General features: G+C 40.5%; 1 protein-coding gene across 3 annotated transcripts in view; it reads left to right on the top strand.

The window, feature by feature from the left end:
- LOC5566991 (flocculation protein FLO11) overlaps nucleotides 1–20,292 on the top strand; it is a 360,699-nt gene that overhangs the window by 220,064 nt on the left and 120,343 nt on the right. For all 3 annotated transcript variants that reach the window (XM_021845416.1, XM_001651329.2, XM_021845415.1), the window contains 4 exons: nucleotides 14,533–14,766; nucleotides 14,840–14,957; nucleotides 15,076–15,183; nucleotides 15,243–15,782. In XM_021845416.1, coding sequence (XP_021701108.1) covers nucleotides 14,533–14,766; nucleotides 14,840–14,957; nucleotides 15,076–15,183; nucleotides 15,243–15,782 — 1,000 coding nt within the window. The remainder of the gene's footprint in view (nucleotides 1–14,532; nucleotides 14,767–14,839; nucleotides 14,958–15,075; nucleotides 15,184–15,242; nucleotides 15,783–20,292) is intronic.

The raw sequence follows: 20,292 nt of genomic DNA, 5'->3' as shown, positions 1-20,292 counted from the left end.
CCAAAAGATTATACTCAAATATAACATTAGAATCCTTATGTTAACTAATCTTTCGATGTCATTCAAATGCCATTTGATCGGTTTCTATAATAATTCTCAAATATTTAATAATGCTTAAATAAGAAGTATTTTGTGGAGGCCCATAAAATGTGGGGGCCCGGGAGCCATGGCCCCCTTGGACCCCTTGGACCCCCCATAAATACGGCTCTGCCTGTGACATTTCTAGTTCAATTATAGATTCTGAGCACGTGACCCATCTCACACAATAATGAATGGATAGCCTGTCTGGTCCTTTGCTGTCACTGAAATAACCCTGGAATGACCACCGACGAAACCTGTATTGTGGGGTACATTAGTTTTTGTACCACAACAAAACATTCGACGGCTCAATCTCCCTAGTTTTTTGGGCATGTGAGTTCTCTCACACAATAATAAATAAATGACCACTCAGGTCCTCAGGTTTCAGGTTGGCCGACGGCGCTGCAGGATCGTTACCTGCGGCGTTGTTGGTTAACGCGCCCAGTCTACCGTATTGGGAGTCGTGGGATCGAAGTCCACCAGAACGTCACAATTAGCCAGAGTGGTTACTCTAAAACTCAATCAGGTTTCATCAGATGTTACTTAAGGATTTATTTTTGAAATTCCTCTCAAGTATATAAAAAATCTGGAGATGATTTTGAAACAAATACCGTAAAAATAATTTGATGGTATGGCAAATTTCTCAAAAGTTTCCTGGAATAATTCCTGAAGGAACCTTAAAAAATCTTGAAAGTTTTGTGGAAATCCTGAAAAATGCCCGAAAAAAAACTGGTTGTGTTCTTGCAAATGTTCTTAACGAAATTCTTGAAGGAAGTTCTCGAAATAAGGATGGTAGAATATTTGAAGAATTTGATGATCTTAGACTTTCTAGAAAAAAAAAATCTGGATGTATTTTTGGAGGTAGTCCGAATGAAATTCCTGTGAATCTGTGAAATTTTTGGTAGGATTCCCTAGAAAGTCCGTAAAACTCACGAAAAGTACTCCTGAAGGAATCTTTGGAGGACACTCTTTGGACAAATGCCTGATTCAATTTCTGGAGGGAATGATGCAGGAATTCAAACGGAAACACGAGCAATGTCTTAAGGAATTTCCAAAAAAATATCTTACTAATATTCTAAGAGGATTTTCTGGTAAGAATAACAGTATTATTTCCTGGCTCCTATTATAGTTCTTTTTGTTATCTTGCCTCTTATTGATCCCTTTTTGAACTTTTATTGATTCTTGTCTGGTCACTTTTTTCAGGCTTGCACTTTGGTGCAAGAGGTCTCTAAAGTTCCTAGTATTGGACACTTAGTCGCTACCAGCCCTGTTAAGGACGAAAATAATAATTTCTGTACTGTCGTGAATCGCAAATCAGTCCCATATGTAAGAAGTAGACATTGATTAATTGTACTGAGAAGTTTATGTGCGTTTTTCTGTTCTAAATTTAACAGAATAGCTATATTATTAGTGCAACTGAATAGTTATTTTAAGGTTCTATCCTGTTTTGTCGAAAGGGCCACAATATCCACTGTGAAATATTAGTAGATAGAACAGCCTTTGTTTAAAAGAAGTAAAAACCTCTGATGAATGCGATTTCGGCCTAACGACCTTTTCGGCCTAACAAGCCTTTCGGCCTAACGGTATTCCGACTAATGCCCTGCTCCCATGTTAGTGAGAAGTTTTTGCGCGTGTTTGCATAATTTAACAGAAAAAGTCGTGCTGTATTATTAGTGCAACTGCATGGTCATTGGAAGATATGTTGAAAACTGATATCAGCTCAATTCTACTTACGATTCATTGCAATGGTGCAAACTGGATTTCACCGAATCAAGTAACTTTAGGGCTAATTGTAAAACAAGCTAAAGTTTTCGTGGTGAACGGAATTTCTTCAACAATCTGCAAGCATTTTTAGTGTTTCCGACAAGCATTCTTTTAGAAATTCTCCAAAATTTAAAAACTGGACTCGGTAAAAAATAAGACACACCGTGATCACCAAAAATTCATTTTAAATCGAATATTTCTCAAATTTTCTGGGATTAAATAACTGTATATAAGTTATATTTTGGCATAAATTATTTATTGATTTTCCTCCTCCAAGCTGAATGCTCGTACGATTCTCTTAACACTGCTCATGAGATCTTGGGCTAAGGCTCGCTCATCTTTTTGACACAATTTCCTCCAGTTTTTCTTTAAAGCTTCATAGGTTTCGAATGTTTTCCGCTTTTCTTCAACTTCTTCTTCATTATCACCAAAAACTTTTCGATCGGACGAAGTTCTGGTGTATTTGTCGGGTTCGCTTCCTTCGGGACCACATTAACGTCATTTGCTTCGTGCCAATCCATTACAGGCTTGGCGTAATGGCACGAAGCGAGATCCGGCCAGAACAGCGTGGGATCACGGTGAGAGCGGAAGAAGAGCAGCAAGTGCTTCTGCAAGCATTCCTCTCGATAAATCTGCCCGTTTATGGTGTCGGTTGTCACGAACGGCTTGTTGTACCGTCCGCACTCGTAGATCGCCTGCCGCAATAAGTACTTCTTCGCAAATTTGTCAATTATTTCTCTTCCGGAACTTTTCCGGAACCTCCATACGGGACGTACCGACAAAAAACTCGTGGCCGGGGATTTGTTTGGTGTCCGCCTTGATGTAAACAGCCTGGGTTGGCCAGCCACTCACAGTACAGCTTCCGCGCACGCAATTTGGCCACCGAGTTTTGCTTGTCAGTCCGGTTTGGCGCCTCCCTGACCTTAAAAATATGTAACCCTGCCCACTTCATGGTCTGCTGATCGAATCATTTTTTAAATCTCATCAAGGAATATCTTGCAGAAATGTTTACGGCCATTTAGCCAAAAAAATCTACAGCACCTGCTTCGAGCGTTGTGTAGGAATTGATCACCAGATCGACAACAGCTGTTTTCAGGAATACCTTATATTCAGTACAAGATGCTACCGATCTTGGGTTAATCCATGAATTGTTCCTACGATTCTTGAGTAATTTCCTGTTATCCGGGATAAATTTGCTCAGTTTTTTTTAAATATTGATTGAAAGTTTCATATTAATATGCGAATGATGAAATAAGTACTGTCACCCATCGCTCATGACTACATACCGTATTTTGCTTTTAGAAAGATTGAAGCATGTTTAATAATATGTTTTATGTAATTTTTCTATTCGTCTGATATGGAATAACATTGATCACCAATGCAAAATATTAGGGCTTTGCAGAATGCTAAAAAAACACCGTTCAAAATTTATCCGATGATTTTCATTATAGAAACTTAGTTTTTTAAACTATTACTATTTTGTAACAAGGTCTACTCTATTTCTTCATTTAAACATTATAGCGTTATTACAAATCTTTTATGTAAAAATTGTATGAAAATACCATTGGCATCGTCATATGTGCACGTGATTAGAGACCGCTCGGTGACCGGTGACTTGACGGTATATACTTTAAAGCCGGATCTGTATGTAGTGGAAGAATGGTGGCGATTTTTTTTGATGCCTATAACCAAAGCAAGAAAATGTTCATGTAATTTCATATTTTTATTGGGAAGTCATGTCATATTAATTATAATGAATGTGTTCGAATTTGAATGTGTATATGTTTCAGAAAATTGTGTTTTTTACATATTTGAAATCATAATTGATCCACAGAGAGATAAGGGAGGGATAATAAAGACTAAGGTTTGTTATATTTCTAACAGAAGTGCTTTGCGTGAAAAACTGGAGAAAAACAAGCCAAACGGAGTAGCCAACTCAATCATGATTTTTTGGCTGTTGAGTTGCGTGAGCTACAACTCAAGCGTGAAAAATCTCAAGCATGAGTAATGAGAATTTGAAACAACTTATCTCTCGATTTTTGGCCCATGAACTGCACCACTGTGCGGCGGCGATCATTTCCTTTCTCGACCTGTCAGAAGACGCAACGACATTAGCCACCATCATCCTAGTGCGCTCTCTTCGATCGTACCGGTCGGCAAAGGGCGGATGACAGGGGTTTGCATGGCATGGCACAGGAGGTAGATACTGGAACTCGGACTGTGTTAAATTTACGACTAATTTGATTTACAAGTTTGACACGGACATGCGTGAAACAACGTCTCTTTCCTCGTCGTGCGGTCTATCGGGCAATCGTCATTCGTTCGGCTGGTTTGTCCGAAGGAAACGGAGTGCTTTGGGCATTTCTTCGGCTGATCGTGAGTTGTGCGCACTGATGACGTCGGAAGATGATGCTTTCTGGCCAAGTCTTCACGCCATGCTTAGCGAGAGCTTTGCCGAGATGGGGTCTTGAGTGGTGTTTTATTTGATTTATTTTTCCGTTTTAGAGCTTACTCAATTCGGACGAACCGATGGGAATGACGACAAACGCGAGTGTGGATGTGTATAATTTCGAGATCGGAGCATGGCCGTTACTATATACACAGGTTCTTGCTCTGGGTGCTCGCAGCTTCGGGGGGAGATCGTTAAAACAGCTGAATGGATCTCCCGGCCGAGTCTCCGAACGAACCCACTGAACGAATGAATGGAACGAACGGAACGAAGTTACGTTGCTGGGGTCCTACGGAAGATTGATGGTGCGTTTGCGCACTCCATTTCCTGGGTCATTAGCTTCAAGATTTGTCAAAATAGGAAACCATCAATGAAAGTTGAGTGGAATGGTGAACCGTAGGAAAAAAAAGGCATAAAACCGACATATGGATGGAAAGCGAGAAAATTATGTTACAGGCTTTGCTAAGAGCGGTTAATGGACTTTACTCTGAATTTAATAAGTTTATGTACCGCTTTACGTTCAAATGTAGTTGTCACAATAACTGATAATATTTGTTTAGATGATCAATCTTTTGTTGGCGCAAGTATAAGCCGTTAGGTTCCATCAAGTCACTATGTGGACATTTGGGTAAAAATGATCATATTGTACCATAGAACTTTAGCGGTAAACGTGCAGCTTTTCATTAAGTTCGAATCTTGGATCGACGATTGGCAATTTTTTTTTAATTTTCCAGGGCATAGAATATCTCCGATTGAGTTTCTAAGTTTACTTTCAAGATCTTTGAACATCTTGTAAAAATTTTAGGTAATTCTAATGAGATCTTTAGCGAATGTTCCTCGAGTGTTTAGTGTTTGGTTTTTTTTTTACATTTTTGTTTGAAACATCATTATTTTTCACGATCGTATTAAAATTGAGCAATAACGAACTTTTCATTTCTTTGACAGAATGTATAAGGATGATTGAAGTCTCTTCTTGAAACCAATCAAAAAACTGTATATTTGAAAAAGTTTCAGAAATGTTACAAAACGCCATGTTATAGGCAGTCTAAACCTATTTTTTTCTATAAATTTAAAAAAAATAGTTGCTTCGAGTAAATTTATTCAAATTAACTGATTTGTTGCTAATGTTGTTATAAGTACAAAAAACCGTGTCAGACTCAAACCACTCAATCGAACCGAAACCGATTCTCCCCCCTAAATGTAGAACAACCACCGCGGGAGCAATCGAATCGCGCAAAACCTCTCAACCCGGAAGATCACCTGCGTGGTTGACCACACAAAACCGGGCAAGACACCGCCGCCCATGTTAATGAACTTCTACGAGGAGACACATCACGATCATCGGCTCGACCCCTTTGCCTCCTTCGCCCATCACGTCTCATTTTGACCATATCTAGAGTGCTTGCCTAGAAGAGGCCTACCTGTTGTGCCCGACCCGATCGAAACAACCTTCTCATGTGTCTCCAATCTCCAATCCGCAGCGGCTAAGCGAGCGATCAAAACCCGCTCACTTAAGTCACACTCACTCTCCGGCTCCGCGCCATAAACTGTTTGTTTTCTTTCGCTTTTTACCACTTCTCCTCCGGGGCCACACACCACACAAATGCTCCCCCCTATAGGACATTGTGTATCAAGCACATTTTCCGCCGATGATGATCGTCGTCGTCGCGATTCGATCGCGTTTAGGCTACCGATTCCACTTTTCGGATCGCTCCGGTTTTGACGATGTGATGTGCGGCTATGGGTCATCATCGATGTAGACATTGGGCCATTCTTCGTTGCCGATGACCGTTCTCTTGGAGCTAATTAGAGCTCTTTTGTCAAGTTTTTGAAGAGAGAAAGAAGAAGAATGCTGCCTCGCGGGGACATGGATTTATTTGTGCGACAGTTACTGGCCCGGAACCGAATCTAATGCGCTCGACAGCAGCAGCGACCGCCGCTGGCCTTTGATCTGGTTGCATGTTTCGGGTACTGCTTAGGGTAGTGGTTCTCAACCTGCTATTGGAGGTGTCTGCAATAACTAAGAAGGGTCCATCCAAATTTAATAAAGCTCGAATCAAACTGTTCTGAATGAAACTCAAGCACCAACATTTGAGGAAGCTGCTCTAAAATAACATAGAAAAACCATTTCATACATAATTGTTTTAAAGCTATTGAATACACAGCCAACTCTTCCTTACTCGATATTTCGTATCTCGATATCGAGTTAGAGAATCATAGTAAAAGTTAGTTCTCTTGGTCCCTTAGATCGTATTTGTACTGGATTTGTGTTCTGTAACACGATGCCTACCTAACTCGATAATCCTTTCAATATAGATTTATGATGAGTTGACTGTACCTTTTTGCAAATATATATATATATATATATATATATATATATATATATATATATATATATATATATATATATATCAGTTCAAAGATATTTTTGGAAGTACCGCCGTGCGGGGTGACATTGGTCCTAGGGGGTGACTTTGACCGCCGTTTTGGATGCATCTCTTGACTAGCACGGGAGGCTAAACACTAATCCATGACCATCCAGTGGCTATCAATAACGTATTCTTGAAGTTTGCCACATTGTTTTCATTATTCTGGTTTTAGTTTGCTGTAAAAATCTTGGCCCAAAGTCACCCTTATGGACCAATGTCACCCCGCACGACGGTAATTATCTATCATAATTGCATGAAATTAATCAAAGTTTTCATTGATATCAGCATTTGTACATTGGAAATGTTGCTAACAGATTGAAATCTGACCAAATGTGAAGCACAAAGTGTTCAACATTTGGCAAGATTTCGAAGCGTTCAACAATTGGCGAATTGCTGCACCAATCACGTGTTGGATCTACAGTCAACGCAAAAAAACGTCCACTTGCTTGTAAATTCTCATTTTTTTTTAAACATTTCAAGTATTCCCAGAAGAAAGTATTCCTGCATAAATTACTCTACGAGAGTCTTTCGAGGGATTCTTTCTACAAGAATTATTTCAATGATCCTATCAGTAATGCTTCCTAGAAATTCTGAACCTTATACTGAAATTCATTTAGAGATTCTTCTCAGTAATCTTACCAGGAATCCTTCCTGTTCATCAAAATCGTCAAATCAAAAGTTGTCCATGGATTTGTTCTGTAATTTTTCCATACACTTCTGCGGGGATTTGAGCAGATATTTTTGCACCCACCTACAGGGGATAGGCAAAATAATTGAGATAGGTAATTTATTTTCTTAAATTCAAATACTTACAACTTTACGAAAAATTGATGAAATTAGATGCATCTGGAAGCATTCGATGGAAATTTTGGTCTAGTTTTAGGATTTCGCTTGAGTTTGAAAATTGTTCATCGGACACCGGAGATGTTCCGGATTTTTCGAGGTCATGTCCAAATCACATTTTTTCTGCCGTTTGTTATTTTGCGCAGTGTGACATTCTGTAGATGTTAAGAATTTTCTAAGAAACTAGATCCAATTGATGATTGGAATGATTGGATACAGGTGGACGCATTAAGATTCGTTGGAAATCTTCCGAGATATGCCCATTTCCGTAAAACTTGTTCCGGAAAATATCATCAGTCACATTTGTATTTCTTAATGCGCCCACCTGCATTCAATCATCAACTGGATTTGGGAAAAATTTTGCCTATCCCCTGTAGTTCTTCTCGATTTTTTTCACAGATTTGTTCTGGAAATTGTCCTAAAATTTCGCTATGATTTCTTCCAAAGAGTTTAGGAAGAATTTTCCAAACATTCTTCTGCTAATCCCGTAAAGAAATGTTTCTTATATTTCTGCCAAAACGTTCCCTGATTTTTCATGGTAAATTGAAGATTTTTAAAGATTATTCCAGAAATTGTCACGGAAATACCAGTATTTCTTTTAGTTATTGCTTTCCTTCAGGTACCTATTGCTCCAAAAAAATCAAGTGTTTTTCAAGGATTCCATCATGAGCATCTCCAAGGATTTCTACGATGATTTCCTAATTAGCTTCTCTAGGCTTTCCATCAATAAAACTTTGGAGAATTTCTAAAGAAAAACTTTCATGGATTAATCAACGAAAGATTGCCCCAAACGATCTACCATTTTCATCCTGGGATTTTTCCTGAAATTTATTCAGGAACTGTGAGCACCAATCACACTAGCATTCCTTTTTTAATTCTTTTAATAAACCTTCCATCCATTACACCAAGAATTTTCTAGTGAATAACAGTTCTACAAAAAGATTTCCAAATAATTATCAAGAATCTTCTGTGGTGATTTCTACATATATTCCAGTTTTTACCTTCGAATTTGGTCAGGATCTCAACAAGAAATTTCTCGAGAGTCGTCTTCAAGAATGAGTTCACTAATTCTCAAAGTAATACCCCCAGAAAATCTCAAGGGACTTCGACAGAAGTTCCTCCTCGAAATCTTCCGAAAATTTTACCTGCAGTTTTATCATTTAGGAAATCATCCTACACTCCTTCTGAAATTCCAACTTGCAGTGAGGATTCAATCGGAAATTTTTTTTTTTACGTTCCTCTGAATTCCTCCTGGGAGTAAGGCATTTTTTCATGATTTTCTTCCTTGAGATCCATTGAGAACCATTGTGGAAATTTTTTAAAGGTTTTTCCACTTTCTACCACGATTTTTCCTGCGTTCAATCCAGAAGTTATTTTCATGAAGATTTTCAAATAAGCTTTTACTACTCTTCCTCTTGAAACTTCTCAAAGGTTATTAGTTCATTCAGAGGTTCCCCTGAAATAGTTTCAGAGGTTACTCTTGTTTTTCTCATTGAATCCTTCCTGGACTAATGTTGGATGTTTTCTAGTATTCTTTCATAAATTCGTACTTTAATAATTTGTATTTAGCAATTGAGCTTGAGCTTGATTGGCCACCCGTGGATGCTACCCCAGTATCACCAGATCAGCCGCAGTTACAGAAGGAACCCACCGAATGACTGCTTGTGGCTAACAGACACCCTCAGAGTAAAAGTGCTGGTGATCTATTATTTTTAGGCAACAATGGCGTCTGCCACGTCAGAATGTAGACCAATGAGAAAGGGGGAGGAAATGATGATGCACTTATACTGGCCCACTGTAGACCGTGGAGTTCGACAGCATCTACGCCAGTTAATGAGCGAGTGTATGGGTTGGGGAAAAGGAATGACAGAGAGATTTGCTTTTTGGTTAGCAGACTGCTTGCTTATGTACCGTTATGATTCATATTACGGACAGCTTCTTATTCCGGACACTTTACTTTGTATGGGAAACATTTCACATGAAATGTTTCAATTTTTGCCGTTCAAAAGTTCACAATTTCGAGGTTCATTTTATTCAAAATTTTCTAAAGATATCTGTGAAAATTTATAATACTCAACTGCCTTAGACGTCTTCTTAGTGGTTTGCCAATTTCAAATAATGATTTGACTTGTCTTTTTATGATTCTCATGAGCTGTCCGGAATTTGAATCAAAGTGTTCGGAATATGGGGCAAAAGTAAGTAAGTCCGGAATAAGAATCATGAAATGTCCACACATTTCTATTTATTTAAAATTATTCATGTATCAGAAACAAAATTTTCACCCAGCATTCGAAAGTGTTTTGAAGGCTCGATAGCGCCGAGAAATCATACATATTTATTTATTTTATATGCTTCCTGATGGGTTATACTTCATTGAGGCCTTAGGTGCTCGTAATATGAATCAAAAAGGTATCAGGCGTAAGGAAAGGCATGCTATAATTATGAACGAATGAAGCGTTGTGAAACGGTTTCTTGTCCGTCTTTGGTTCAAGCGTTTGCTTTGAACGAAAAGTGTGATTGATTGGGAGTGGAAGATAGAAGCAAGTGAAAGATATAACTGCAAAGTACGAGGAAAGGGACGAGGATTTCCTCCATGAATTTCTATCAGAAATTTCTTAAGGTATCTTTTGGTTGACTACCTAATGAAAATCTTCAGAGATTTCCGCAAAGCATCACCTCAACGTCTTTCCAGAAATGCGTCTCAGAATTTCTCAAAAAGTTTTATTAAATGTAATTAATTTAGGTTTTACGTTAATGATTCAGCTACAAAAGATTCATATGATAAAATTAGAAAATTGTGAAAAATATGTTGTGCTTCATTCAGTTAGAAAGTAGTTTCATATAGTATAATAAATGAAAAGATTAAAACTTGCTTCAAATGCATTACTTAAATAACAAGTACTTATGTTTTTGTGACTGGTTCTTGCTTAAAACAAGTTTCAAAGTATGATAAGTTGACATGCACTGAATAAATAATCAGCTGAATAATTTGAAACAGCGAAAGATTATTATAAGCAACATATGGTAAAATCCTTCATTTCCGATGACTGAACCAACTTAAAACAAAAAATATTCGTAAGTGATTGATGTTTAAGTTAACTTGTTCAATATTTTTACATCAAATACTTAAAAAAAACTGTAATTTCATAAATGAAATATTTAGAAGTGGTCAAACCAATTTTGAGGTTTACCAAATCAGTTCTTGTTTTTCAATAAGCTGAACAGGAAATATGCATTATGAAAAAATGTTTGCAAAATGCCTTTTGAATTTTACTCTACATCACGCTATCATTTTTTAGATTCTCCTGGCGTTGTAATTAATAACGACTACTAATTTAATTATTTTATTCAAGTTAATAAAAATAATTTGTCTCAGTCCTATCAACAAACAAATAGAGGGGGGAAAGGGTGCTTATGACGCTACATATTGGGCTACGTTTCCGCGAATGCCAGTTCCCCGAATAATTCTTTTCTCCGAATGTCATTTCCCCGAAAGACCCGTTCCTCTGAAAAGTGATGTAGTTCAAAAAGGTACAAGACTAGCTTTCAAAGACAGGAATGAGATATTCGGTCATTGTCGACTTTACAAATATCGCCAAAAAAGTCAAGGATGATGATCATCGAAAGAACCGCTAATTAAATAAAGAAGGGTGCACATCAGATGACCAGTTAGTTCACCACCTTAACATGTATAAAGTTTTGTCAGTTATGAGTGCCAAATACTTTTCGGGGAAATGGGTTATTTGGGGAAACAGGTATTCAGGGAACTGACATTCGGGGAACCGACGTTCGGGGAAACGACATTCGGGGAAAAGTAGCACAATCGTAAAATCATTGAATATGTTTCGTGATTTTTGGACGGTCCCTTACGGATTATTCCAGGAGTCCCTGCAGACATTGCTTTTTGCGTTTTTCCAGGAATTTCTCCTGGAACTCAGTCAGAAATTCTTGTAATGGGGATCATCCTAGAAGTATCCTAGGAAATTTTCTTAAGATACTTCTGCGAGAATTTCTTAGTTATATATGTTTGATAGAATGTTTCCGGATACCTCCTCGATTACGTTCAATGGTCGGGAGCTTAGACAAACATTTTCTAAAAGATTCTTCGTGAAATCTTCCAAGGAATTCCCAAGAATTTTCCAAACTATCCTCCAAGAATCCTGTAGAAAATTTGCATTTCAACATAAATTTTTCCAGTTTTTTTTTTGTTATATTCCGTGGTTATAAATTCTTCAAAAATATCCTTCAGAAGCTCTTACGAGAATCAATCCAGTAGGGGAGGTGTACCAGTTTTGGCCACCCTAAGGAAAAATATTGTTCATACATAAATCAAACGACCTTTGGTTACTGTCAATACATTAAACGAAAGCTTTCAATCCATGATCAGTTGGGAAAATATTGAAACTAATCAGAAACTTTGTTTTGTATTAAAAATTTGGGTGGCGAATACTGGACCCCTTGCACCAGTATTCGCCACGATTCTAATTTCGTTTCCTGAATTCGCCACCTACGTTGATTTCTTACGGAGGGTGGCGAATCAGGAACACCATGGCGAAAAATATGTGCAAAGGAGCAAAACATTTAAGGAAAATGATTTTTTTCTATTATTGTGTGAGAAAATTTTGCTGTTTTCAAGAATGTTTTCGTATCATCTTGAAGAAATTTAGCGAACACTAAACAATTGGCAACCATATATGTTGTAAAACGGTATATAATCCGGGTGGCGAATAACTGGTACATGGAGAGTACCGGTACACCTTCCCTATATGTTTTATGTTTACTGGAATTCTATCAGAATCTTTCTATGATTTTCACCTATCAATGAACTCTTGTAACGATTCCAGTAGATATTTCCCTAGCAATTTCTCTAGTCTTTCTTTCAAGGCTGATTGCTCCAGAATGTCTTCCAAGGGGTGCCATAAGAGATTACTTCAGTAGTTTGAAGTAGTACAGTTTCTTAGATTCCTCCAGTTTCTTCAAATGTAATTTTTATAGCTCCTACTAGAACAAAGCTAGGGATTCCTCAAGGGATCATTACAGGAATTCCATAATTTCATGAGAGTGTTTTGTGCATAAGATTTCGCTCCAACAACTCAACTAGGTATTTTTCAATGAACTTGTCCAACGAAATTTCCTCAAAGATATCCCCACCACCTTTTCAAGGAATTTTCCAAGTATTTCTTAAAGCAGTTCACCATGAATTCGGCCAGATAATTGCAACTGCGATTTCTTCTAGAATTGCTCCCGGCATTCCTTTTGTTTTTTTTTCTTTCATAGAAAACTGATCACTACAGGAATTGCTCGAGAGATGGCCTCGATTTGATTATCCCTCTAATTTATTGAAAATTCTTATGAGTGATTGTACCATTGATTCTGCCAAGAGTTTACCAGGGATTTGTTATGGAATTTCTCCAAAAACTGCTCTAAGAAGTTTTCCAGAGGTTTTACCAACGACTCCGATGACTTATATTGATATTTCTACTAAAATATTTTCAGATACCCCCATAATTTGCTTATTATTGTCAATAAACACAACAAACGCACAACAACAACAAATAAATGCTCTTGACGAAATCGTCACTCAAACATATCTTCGAAAATATCAATGAGCATCTGCGACGATCTCGACAGGTATCCACCAAAGAACCAATGAGAAGTTCGGCAACGATATTGTTGAATTCACAAAACAACGAAAGAAATCTGCAGTCAGCATAGATTTTACAGAAGGAAATTTAAGATCTGTCCGGACATCAATCACAGATTGCGATAAGAAACTGAAAATGATTTTCATGGGAATCTGCTGAGTATCTTACAACAAAACCCACAGTGGTTACAGCTACATAGGAGGGCAGTCATAAATATGTTTAAATACGAAAGACGTTAGTCGTGAATTCATGCAATTTGATACGTATTAGGGTTCTAAGTACAAAATAATTCATCTGCTAAAAGATGATGGTATTAAGATATACACCCCCCTCTCCTCCTCGTATTGACTTAAGTGACTTTGACTTAATTTCAGCCTTTTTCAACTACATGTACTAGAAGAGTGAACAATTTCGCAGGAACTGGACAACTAAGGCTTTCTACCTACATTATTGAGCAGCCTACTTTGATTATATACTGACATCTGAAAATGGTTTTACTTTACACCTTCCTTTTTTATGAGTCAAGTTATCAAGTTATGTTTTGGTAAATTGTGATGTGACTATAAAGACAACTTTCATGGAAGAAAGCAAGAAGGGATTTCGCTGAAAATGTCGATGAAATTCACTTTTATTAATATGTTTGATGTTGGAAAAAAAAAATCTTGAATGAATGCAAAGTAACTCTCAACTATTTCAAGTGAATGATACCTAAAATATGTTGGTGGGATTTTTTTAAGACATTGGATTCGTGAGGAAATACCTGGCAGAATCATGTTATAGATTGCTTTGAGACATTGAAAACCAGTAACCTTGCCTTGACTAGAAGGCAATTGAGAACCACTACTCTAAGCCGAAGTCTCCTCAAACCTAGATCGAACCCCGAATGGTCAAATATGATTGAGACTAGCCCATTGCGACGATGATTTCACACCGAACGGTTTCCCTCTTCTGTCGTCGCGCGCCGTCTCGGTGCCACTTGTTTGCCACGCCGGCGGAACATTTTCGGTTATTGAACTTGTAAAACATCGCGTTTATTCCGGCGGGGTTTGTTTGTTTGCTTTCATTTTTCGGGCAGTTCAAATTGTCTCGGGAAATGTTCGAAAGAAGGAACGGGGGAAGACCGTGACCGCGAGGGTTTGCCTCGTGTCGACACGGGCCTTCAGAAAAAGACAAGGTTAATTAATTTTCTTTATTTAATTAGTGGTGTTCTGTGCGAGTCAATTCCCCGTCGCATCGGGACAGCGTTTCCCCTTGAGTGCCTTTTGCCCTTTGTCTGTGTAAATTCCTGTTAAACCCTTATTGTTTGCCATTCTTCAATCTCCAGATCACGAAGTGTGACTCCTTCGTCGTTCTCCGGGACCCCGCCGCAGACAATGCACGCCACGGATGTGGCCTACCCGAGCAGTATTTCGACCAGCGGGTTGCTTCCGTCCCCAAACTCGGCCATGGGCAGTGGCCGACACGAGTTCCAGGCCCGAAACTATTCCGACATCATGCGCAGTCTGGCGGCCAAGTATCACAACAACAACAACTCGCCCGGAACCAACAACAGCAACGAGTACGGTTTTCCTGAAAATTACGCTTTCGAATCAATACTGATCTGTTTTCTCATTTTCTTTCTATCTCTCCAGCCAATCCAGCATGAAGAATCCATTTCTAGAGCCAAAAATGCGAATAAATCAGCCAAAATCCTTCACAGATGGTCCCCTACTAGGCAGTAAGAAAAGCAGTCCAATTACCTCCACTCAAGTAAGTCAAAATAGGACCCTCAATTTCAATAAAACACTGCAAAACTTTCACTCTGTACTCTCCGAACCTGTTGATGATTGGGGCGTCTTCATAACAATTTATTCCATCTCTCCATCAGGTACCTAATCCAAGTATTATGTCGTCATTATTTCCGGGTCTACCGTTTCAATCGTCGGTGTTCCCGCCGCTGATTGACATGAGCAGCACCCAGGCTCTAGTTGCACTGGTAAGTGTCTTCATAATACCTACCGTACAACTTATCCTTACAACCACCTTCCCCAACAGGCCCGCGCCGCCAAAGAGTCCGGAATCCACAATCTCCTCAAGCCGGAAGACGGCGGTCTCAAGAAACCTTCGGCTGGTTCGCGGAGCTCCTCGCCCCCGCTGGGAGCCACCTCGCTGGCCAGTCACTTCCCGTCACCTTTCCCGACACGGTACCTGCCTGGGATACTGCCGAACCACCTGTCGGCCAGCTACCCGACGTCCGTTCAACCGACGACGACGACGACGGCCGTCCCCGCGATCTCACCGCTCAAGTCACCCTCCCGGCCCACCGAGGGCCTCTCGACATTCCCGCTGGATCTGAGCAGCGCTGCCGGGGCTCCGTCGGCCGCGAAGCGGATAAAGCTTTCGCCGACGCCGAGCCGGAACCAGGAAACCTCACCGGCGCCGAGCTCCACCAACAGCCAACCATCGGACTCGATGGAGCTGAAGTTGGGGCTGCCGCGGAAGTGTCACGCCCGGATCGAGGAGATCAGCGCCTGGACGGTGGATAATGTGTGCGATTTCGTGGGCAGCATTGACATCTGTGCGGAGTATGTCCAGGTAAGTGCTGATTGGGTGGGTTTGATTGATCGATTTGAATATGATGATCGTGGCTGAAGGTTGTTTAATGAATCGGGAACTCTGATAACACAGCGTAACGAAAATGACATTTTTGCGTGTTCAAGGATCAAATTATGTGTCTCTAGTAGATTTGGGCTGTTGGCTGAATTAGTTTGGCTGAACAACCAAAACTAGACGTGCTATGATATTTCTGTAAACGCCAATGAGTTCAGCAACCCTTAATTAATTAAACATAGGTTTTTTGATGCTGGAGACAAAAACGTGCTCCGCAGTGTAATGCATGGACTGAAATGTATGCGATGCCGAGTCAAAGATACATAAGCCACGAAATGTCCAGAAATCCAGCAATGTTTGTTCAAAAAGTTTTCAAGGATTAAAAAAAATGACACTCTTGCTATCTTACTTGCAAACCGTCAAAAGACATTGCAGACATCCACTAAACATCTTCCTATGAATTCTTCCAGATAATTTACATTTCCATTCCGCTTCAAGAACCTTTTGTTCAGTAAGCTGCTTCTTTCTCCTAACATGTCGCATCTGTTTATTCTTTTCGATTTCCATGTCTCCTACCTGCAACGAACAGCTTCGAAGTTGGCAAAACGATCTAGTCTACAATCGACTACCGATAGATAGAGTAGAGAAATTTTTCACACTTTGTGCAGTCTTCTCCTCCGGTTTGCAGATATAGTCCGTCAGTTCTGATTATAGATACAGATAACCGTTTGCATTGCCGTCATACTTGAAGTTTCTCATTTACAATAATGATTGCGGGATGACTTCTGGTTCATCAGCGCTCCGACGACTCAGAGCTATGAACCGTTTCCTTTTTTGTCTCCTCGTCCAAGAATTACCCGGTTAAAGCCAAGCTATCTACGTAGCATGCCGATACTCTTCCCTCTATTGCTACTGCAGGGTCGACACAATCTGGACCATTACCCTATTCATCGTGCTTCGCTCTACCTTGCTGGAAAATATGTTGAACATATTTTTCAACATTACTATTGTCTAAAAACGATTTTCATCTCTGTTTGCTTCGCTTCAAATATCACAATATTCTCTGGTAATTTATCTTTGTCGCTTTGGGTAACCAAATCTGTGCAAGTACTGTCTGAACAAGCCCATCCGATCCATCAGACAAGAACTGTGACAAGTTAAAGTTGATATCGTTATTCCGATCTTTTACCTGCACTTATCAGCTTGAAATAAGCCGATACGCTCATGCATTGCCGTTCGCAGCCTTATCCCATCGCTGTTGCTGCTTTCTAGTCATGTCAGAACATATTCTTTTTTAAACTGCTGTTGTGCGGAAATGTCAACAGCCTCAATGCCGGACTATTCAGCCGAGACAAGTTCTCTCAGAGGCCTTAAATATCTGAAGTGGTAAACGCGTAAAGTTATTCAGCAAGACCCAGATGAGGGTCGTGGGTTCTATTCCCGACGGTCGAAGGTCTTTTCGGGTTGGAAATTCGATCGACTTCCTAGGACAATGCTGTAAACTACCCTAGACCTGCATACCAAAGGGTCTACGTTGATAGTTCGCTTAAGCAGTTTCTTATGACTGCAGGTCGTAAATCATGATTCGGAACAGCGCAGAGACTCAGACATTTGCTGTAGAAACTGAGCGGATCGTCTATCATCATCCCCAAAAATTTGACTCCACTTTCAAGCCGATGATGGGTTCATCAATTTTCATTTTGCCTGCTGTGAAGCCTTACGATTATTGATCATAACCCTTTTAGTACTGCTGTCATCATCTGAGCGTTGCTTCTTTATACGCGTTGCGGTACCTCTTTGGTTGAAGCATTGAACATCTTCCTTGATGATGAGCCCGATGGACGTCATCTCGGCTATGATGCACACGGCCTCTTTAGAAACCGTTCGGTATGCACTTGCGAATCTTAAGTCATTGATCATTACCCCAAGATGCCTAAGGGATCGTTTAGACTCTATCGAGATAAGTGAGATAAGCGCCCGTCGCTCGGACTTGCGGTTGTTAATCATCACCACCTCAATCTTGTGCCTTGTTGTCTTGTCCAAATTTCCTAGACTTCATCCATTCCTCAAATATTGATATAGAGTGCGCTGCTGCCAACTCTACTTCCTCCATCGATTCGCTATAGACCACTAGGGTGATGTCGCCGGCGAAGCCAACAATCTTATCACTCATCGGAAGGGGCAGCCTCAGTACGTCATCGTACATCGCTTTCTATAACATCGGGCCCAGGGTTGAACCTTGAGGTATTTAAATATTAATACTTTGCTACCCATCCTCTGTGTCATACAGTAGATTCCTACCATCATAAAGCTTTCTATTAGATTACACAACTGCACTGATACATTGAGGCGGTGAAGTGCGTATCGTATTCCAGCTTGCGCTATTGAACGCATTCTTCACATCCAGAGTGACAACAGCGCAGTAACGGATGCCGCTCCTTTTATGCTCGATTGCTACCTCAGTTGTCTGGGTAGCGTCCAGAGTAGATTTATCTTTCCTGAATCCAAACTGGATGTTGGACAGGCCGTCCGCACCTTCCGTACTAGCCTGTTGAGGATAAACCTCTCCAATAACTTGCCCGTCGTATCTAGTAGACAGATAGACCGTCGATGGGTCTCTTGTAGCACCAATTTCTGTCGCTTTCATACATCCGGAAAGATTCCTTGATCTATGGAGCGTCGCATCGTGGTTCTAAATATGTCCGGATCCGCATTCACTGCCGCTTTTAAGGCAACATTCGTGATACCATCGGGTCCCGGTGCCTTGTTCAACGTGAATGATTTCACGACTTCTGCCAGCTCGTCGTACGTCACCCTTGCCACTTCTTCTCCTCCATCTGCCGCATAGGGCGCTGGGGGCCATGGGTTTGTTGGATGATGCGGGAAGAGTACATCGATTCTCGATCGCAGCAACTCGGGCGACCTCTCTTGGGACGCTAGGCACCTTTGGTCTTAGCCATTACCACTCTGAAGACGTCACCTCACGGACCTACTTTTCCAACGAATCTGCACTCTGACATAGACTATCAAAGCACGCCCGTTCTCGACTCTTGCTTTCCTTTTTGAGAGCTAACTTTGCCTCCGTGAATGCTGCTCCGCGTTTTTCTCTTTGTGCATCTGTGCGTGCGCGTTGCAATCTTCGTCTAGCCAGAAGGCTGATTGCTCGAAGATTTGCAATTGATTCGCACCACTAGTACACTGGTGGTCTGTTCTCTCTAGGAGGGGCTTTTCTCGGCATGAAAGCATGACACGCTCGTGATATCACAGCAACTAGCTCTTCGCCGTTTAGAACCAGAGTGTTCCGTTCGCTGTCGAAGCGTTGTGTTCCAATCTCGGGCTTTGGTAGAGTTACATCGCACTCCCCTCCACCCGCCTATATATTATACTATAGCGAATCGATTGATGATCGCTATGAGTATAAGTGTCAACAACGCGCCAGTTCATGGTACCTTAGAGGTTAGGACTACAAAACTTCACGTCGATAATAGATTCTGCACCATTTCTGCGGAAGGTACTCACTATACCCTCATCAACCAGCGCTACATTTTATGCGGCCAGGGATTCCAACAATAGTTGGCCTCTTTGGTTGGTGCAGTGGTTACCTCACTCCACTGCCCATGCAATAAAGTCACCAGCTATCACTACTGGCTGCCAACTGGCTAGTTCGGCTATCATCCTTAACTTCCCTCAAAGTTGAACTGGTTGTTTTCCATCGTCCACAGTACTGATGAAGACATTTCCTTCGTCGTCTCGACCATCATTGTCTGGGTTCTCAGCGCCATTCAGGTGTTCGTCGAAGAGCTGCTTCCACCTTTCGATCACCTCACATTTCTCGCGGAACATTACTAAAGGACCTATCTAACATTGAGAGGCTCTCTTTGTTTACTTTCTCTTTCATTAATAACTGAGTCACATTAACCTCCTCTGTTGCGTTTTTTGAATGAAACGCTAGTCAAGGAAATTGACTTTCGATCTATAGTGAAAAGCTTCCCAAAATCTTTAGTATTCCACTGTTATAATCGAAAGAGAACGAGAGAGGAGAGAATCTCTCATTTGTACATAGGTCCTTTAGTAATGTTCCGCGAGATTTCTCCGTCAAGTTGCTCTCATCCTTATCCCTGCACATCTCGGCTCGCGTCACGAAGCCGTTGCAGGATGCTTTGAGTTTCTGATAGATCTTCCGTGTGACCAGCACAGCTGTTCTATCTCCTTGCACTTCGTCTCCTCCAGACGGTTATCGTACGGGAATTCTTTTTCACTATGTGTAGTCTTCGTGTTTGGGTTTTAGAGGTGGTCCGTATGGTCCTGTTGGGTAACAGGGCAAATGCGGCTGGTATATAGTTTGCTGACTTCCAGAATACGATCCGTCGATTTTGGTATACCTCGCATGCTGCTGCTTCTCCCTCCGCCTCTTTACAATGCCGATCTGTATGGACTACTACCCTATTCCCTGGAATTTACTTAACTTCGAACATAGTATCACCTGAATAATGTT

This window comes from Aedes aegypti, chromosome 2 (genome assembly GCF_002204515.2).
Source record: "Aedes aegypti strain LVP_AGWG chromosome 2, AaegL5.0 Primary Assembly, whole genome shotgun sequence".
Lineage (NCBI taxonomy): Eukaryota > Metazoa > Arthropoda > Insecta > Diptera > Culicidae > Aedes > Aedes aegypti.
This window is presented reverse-complemented; position numbering and strand designations above follow the sequence as displayed.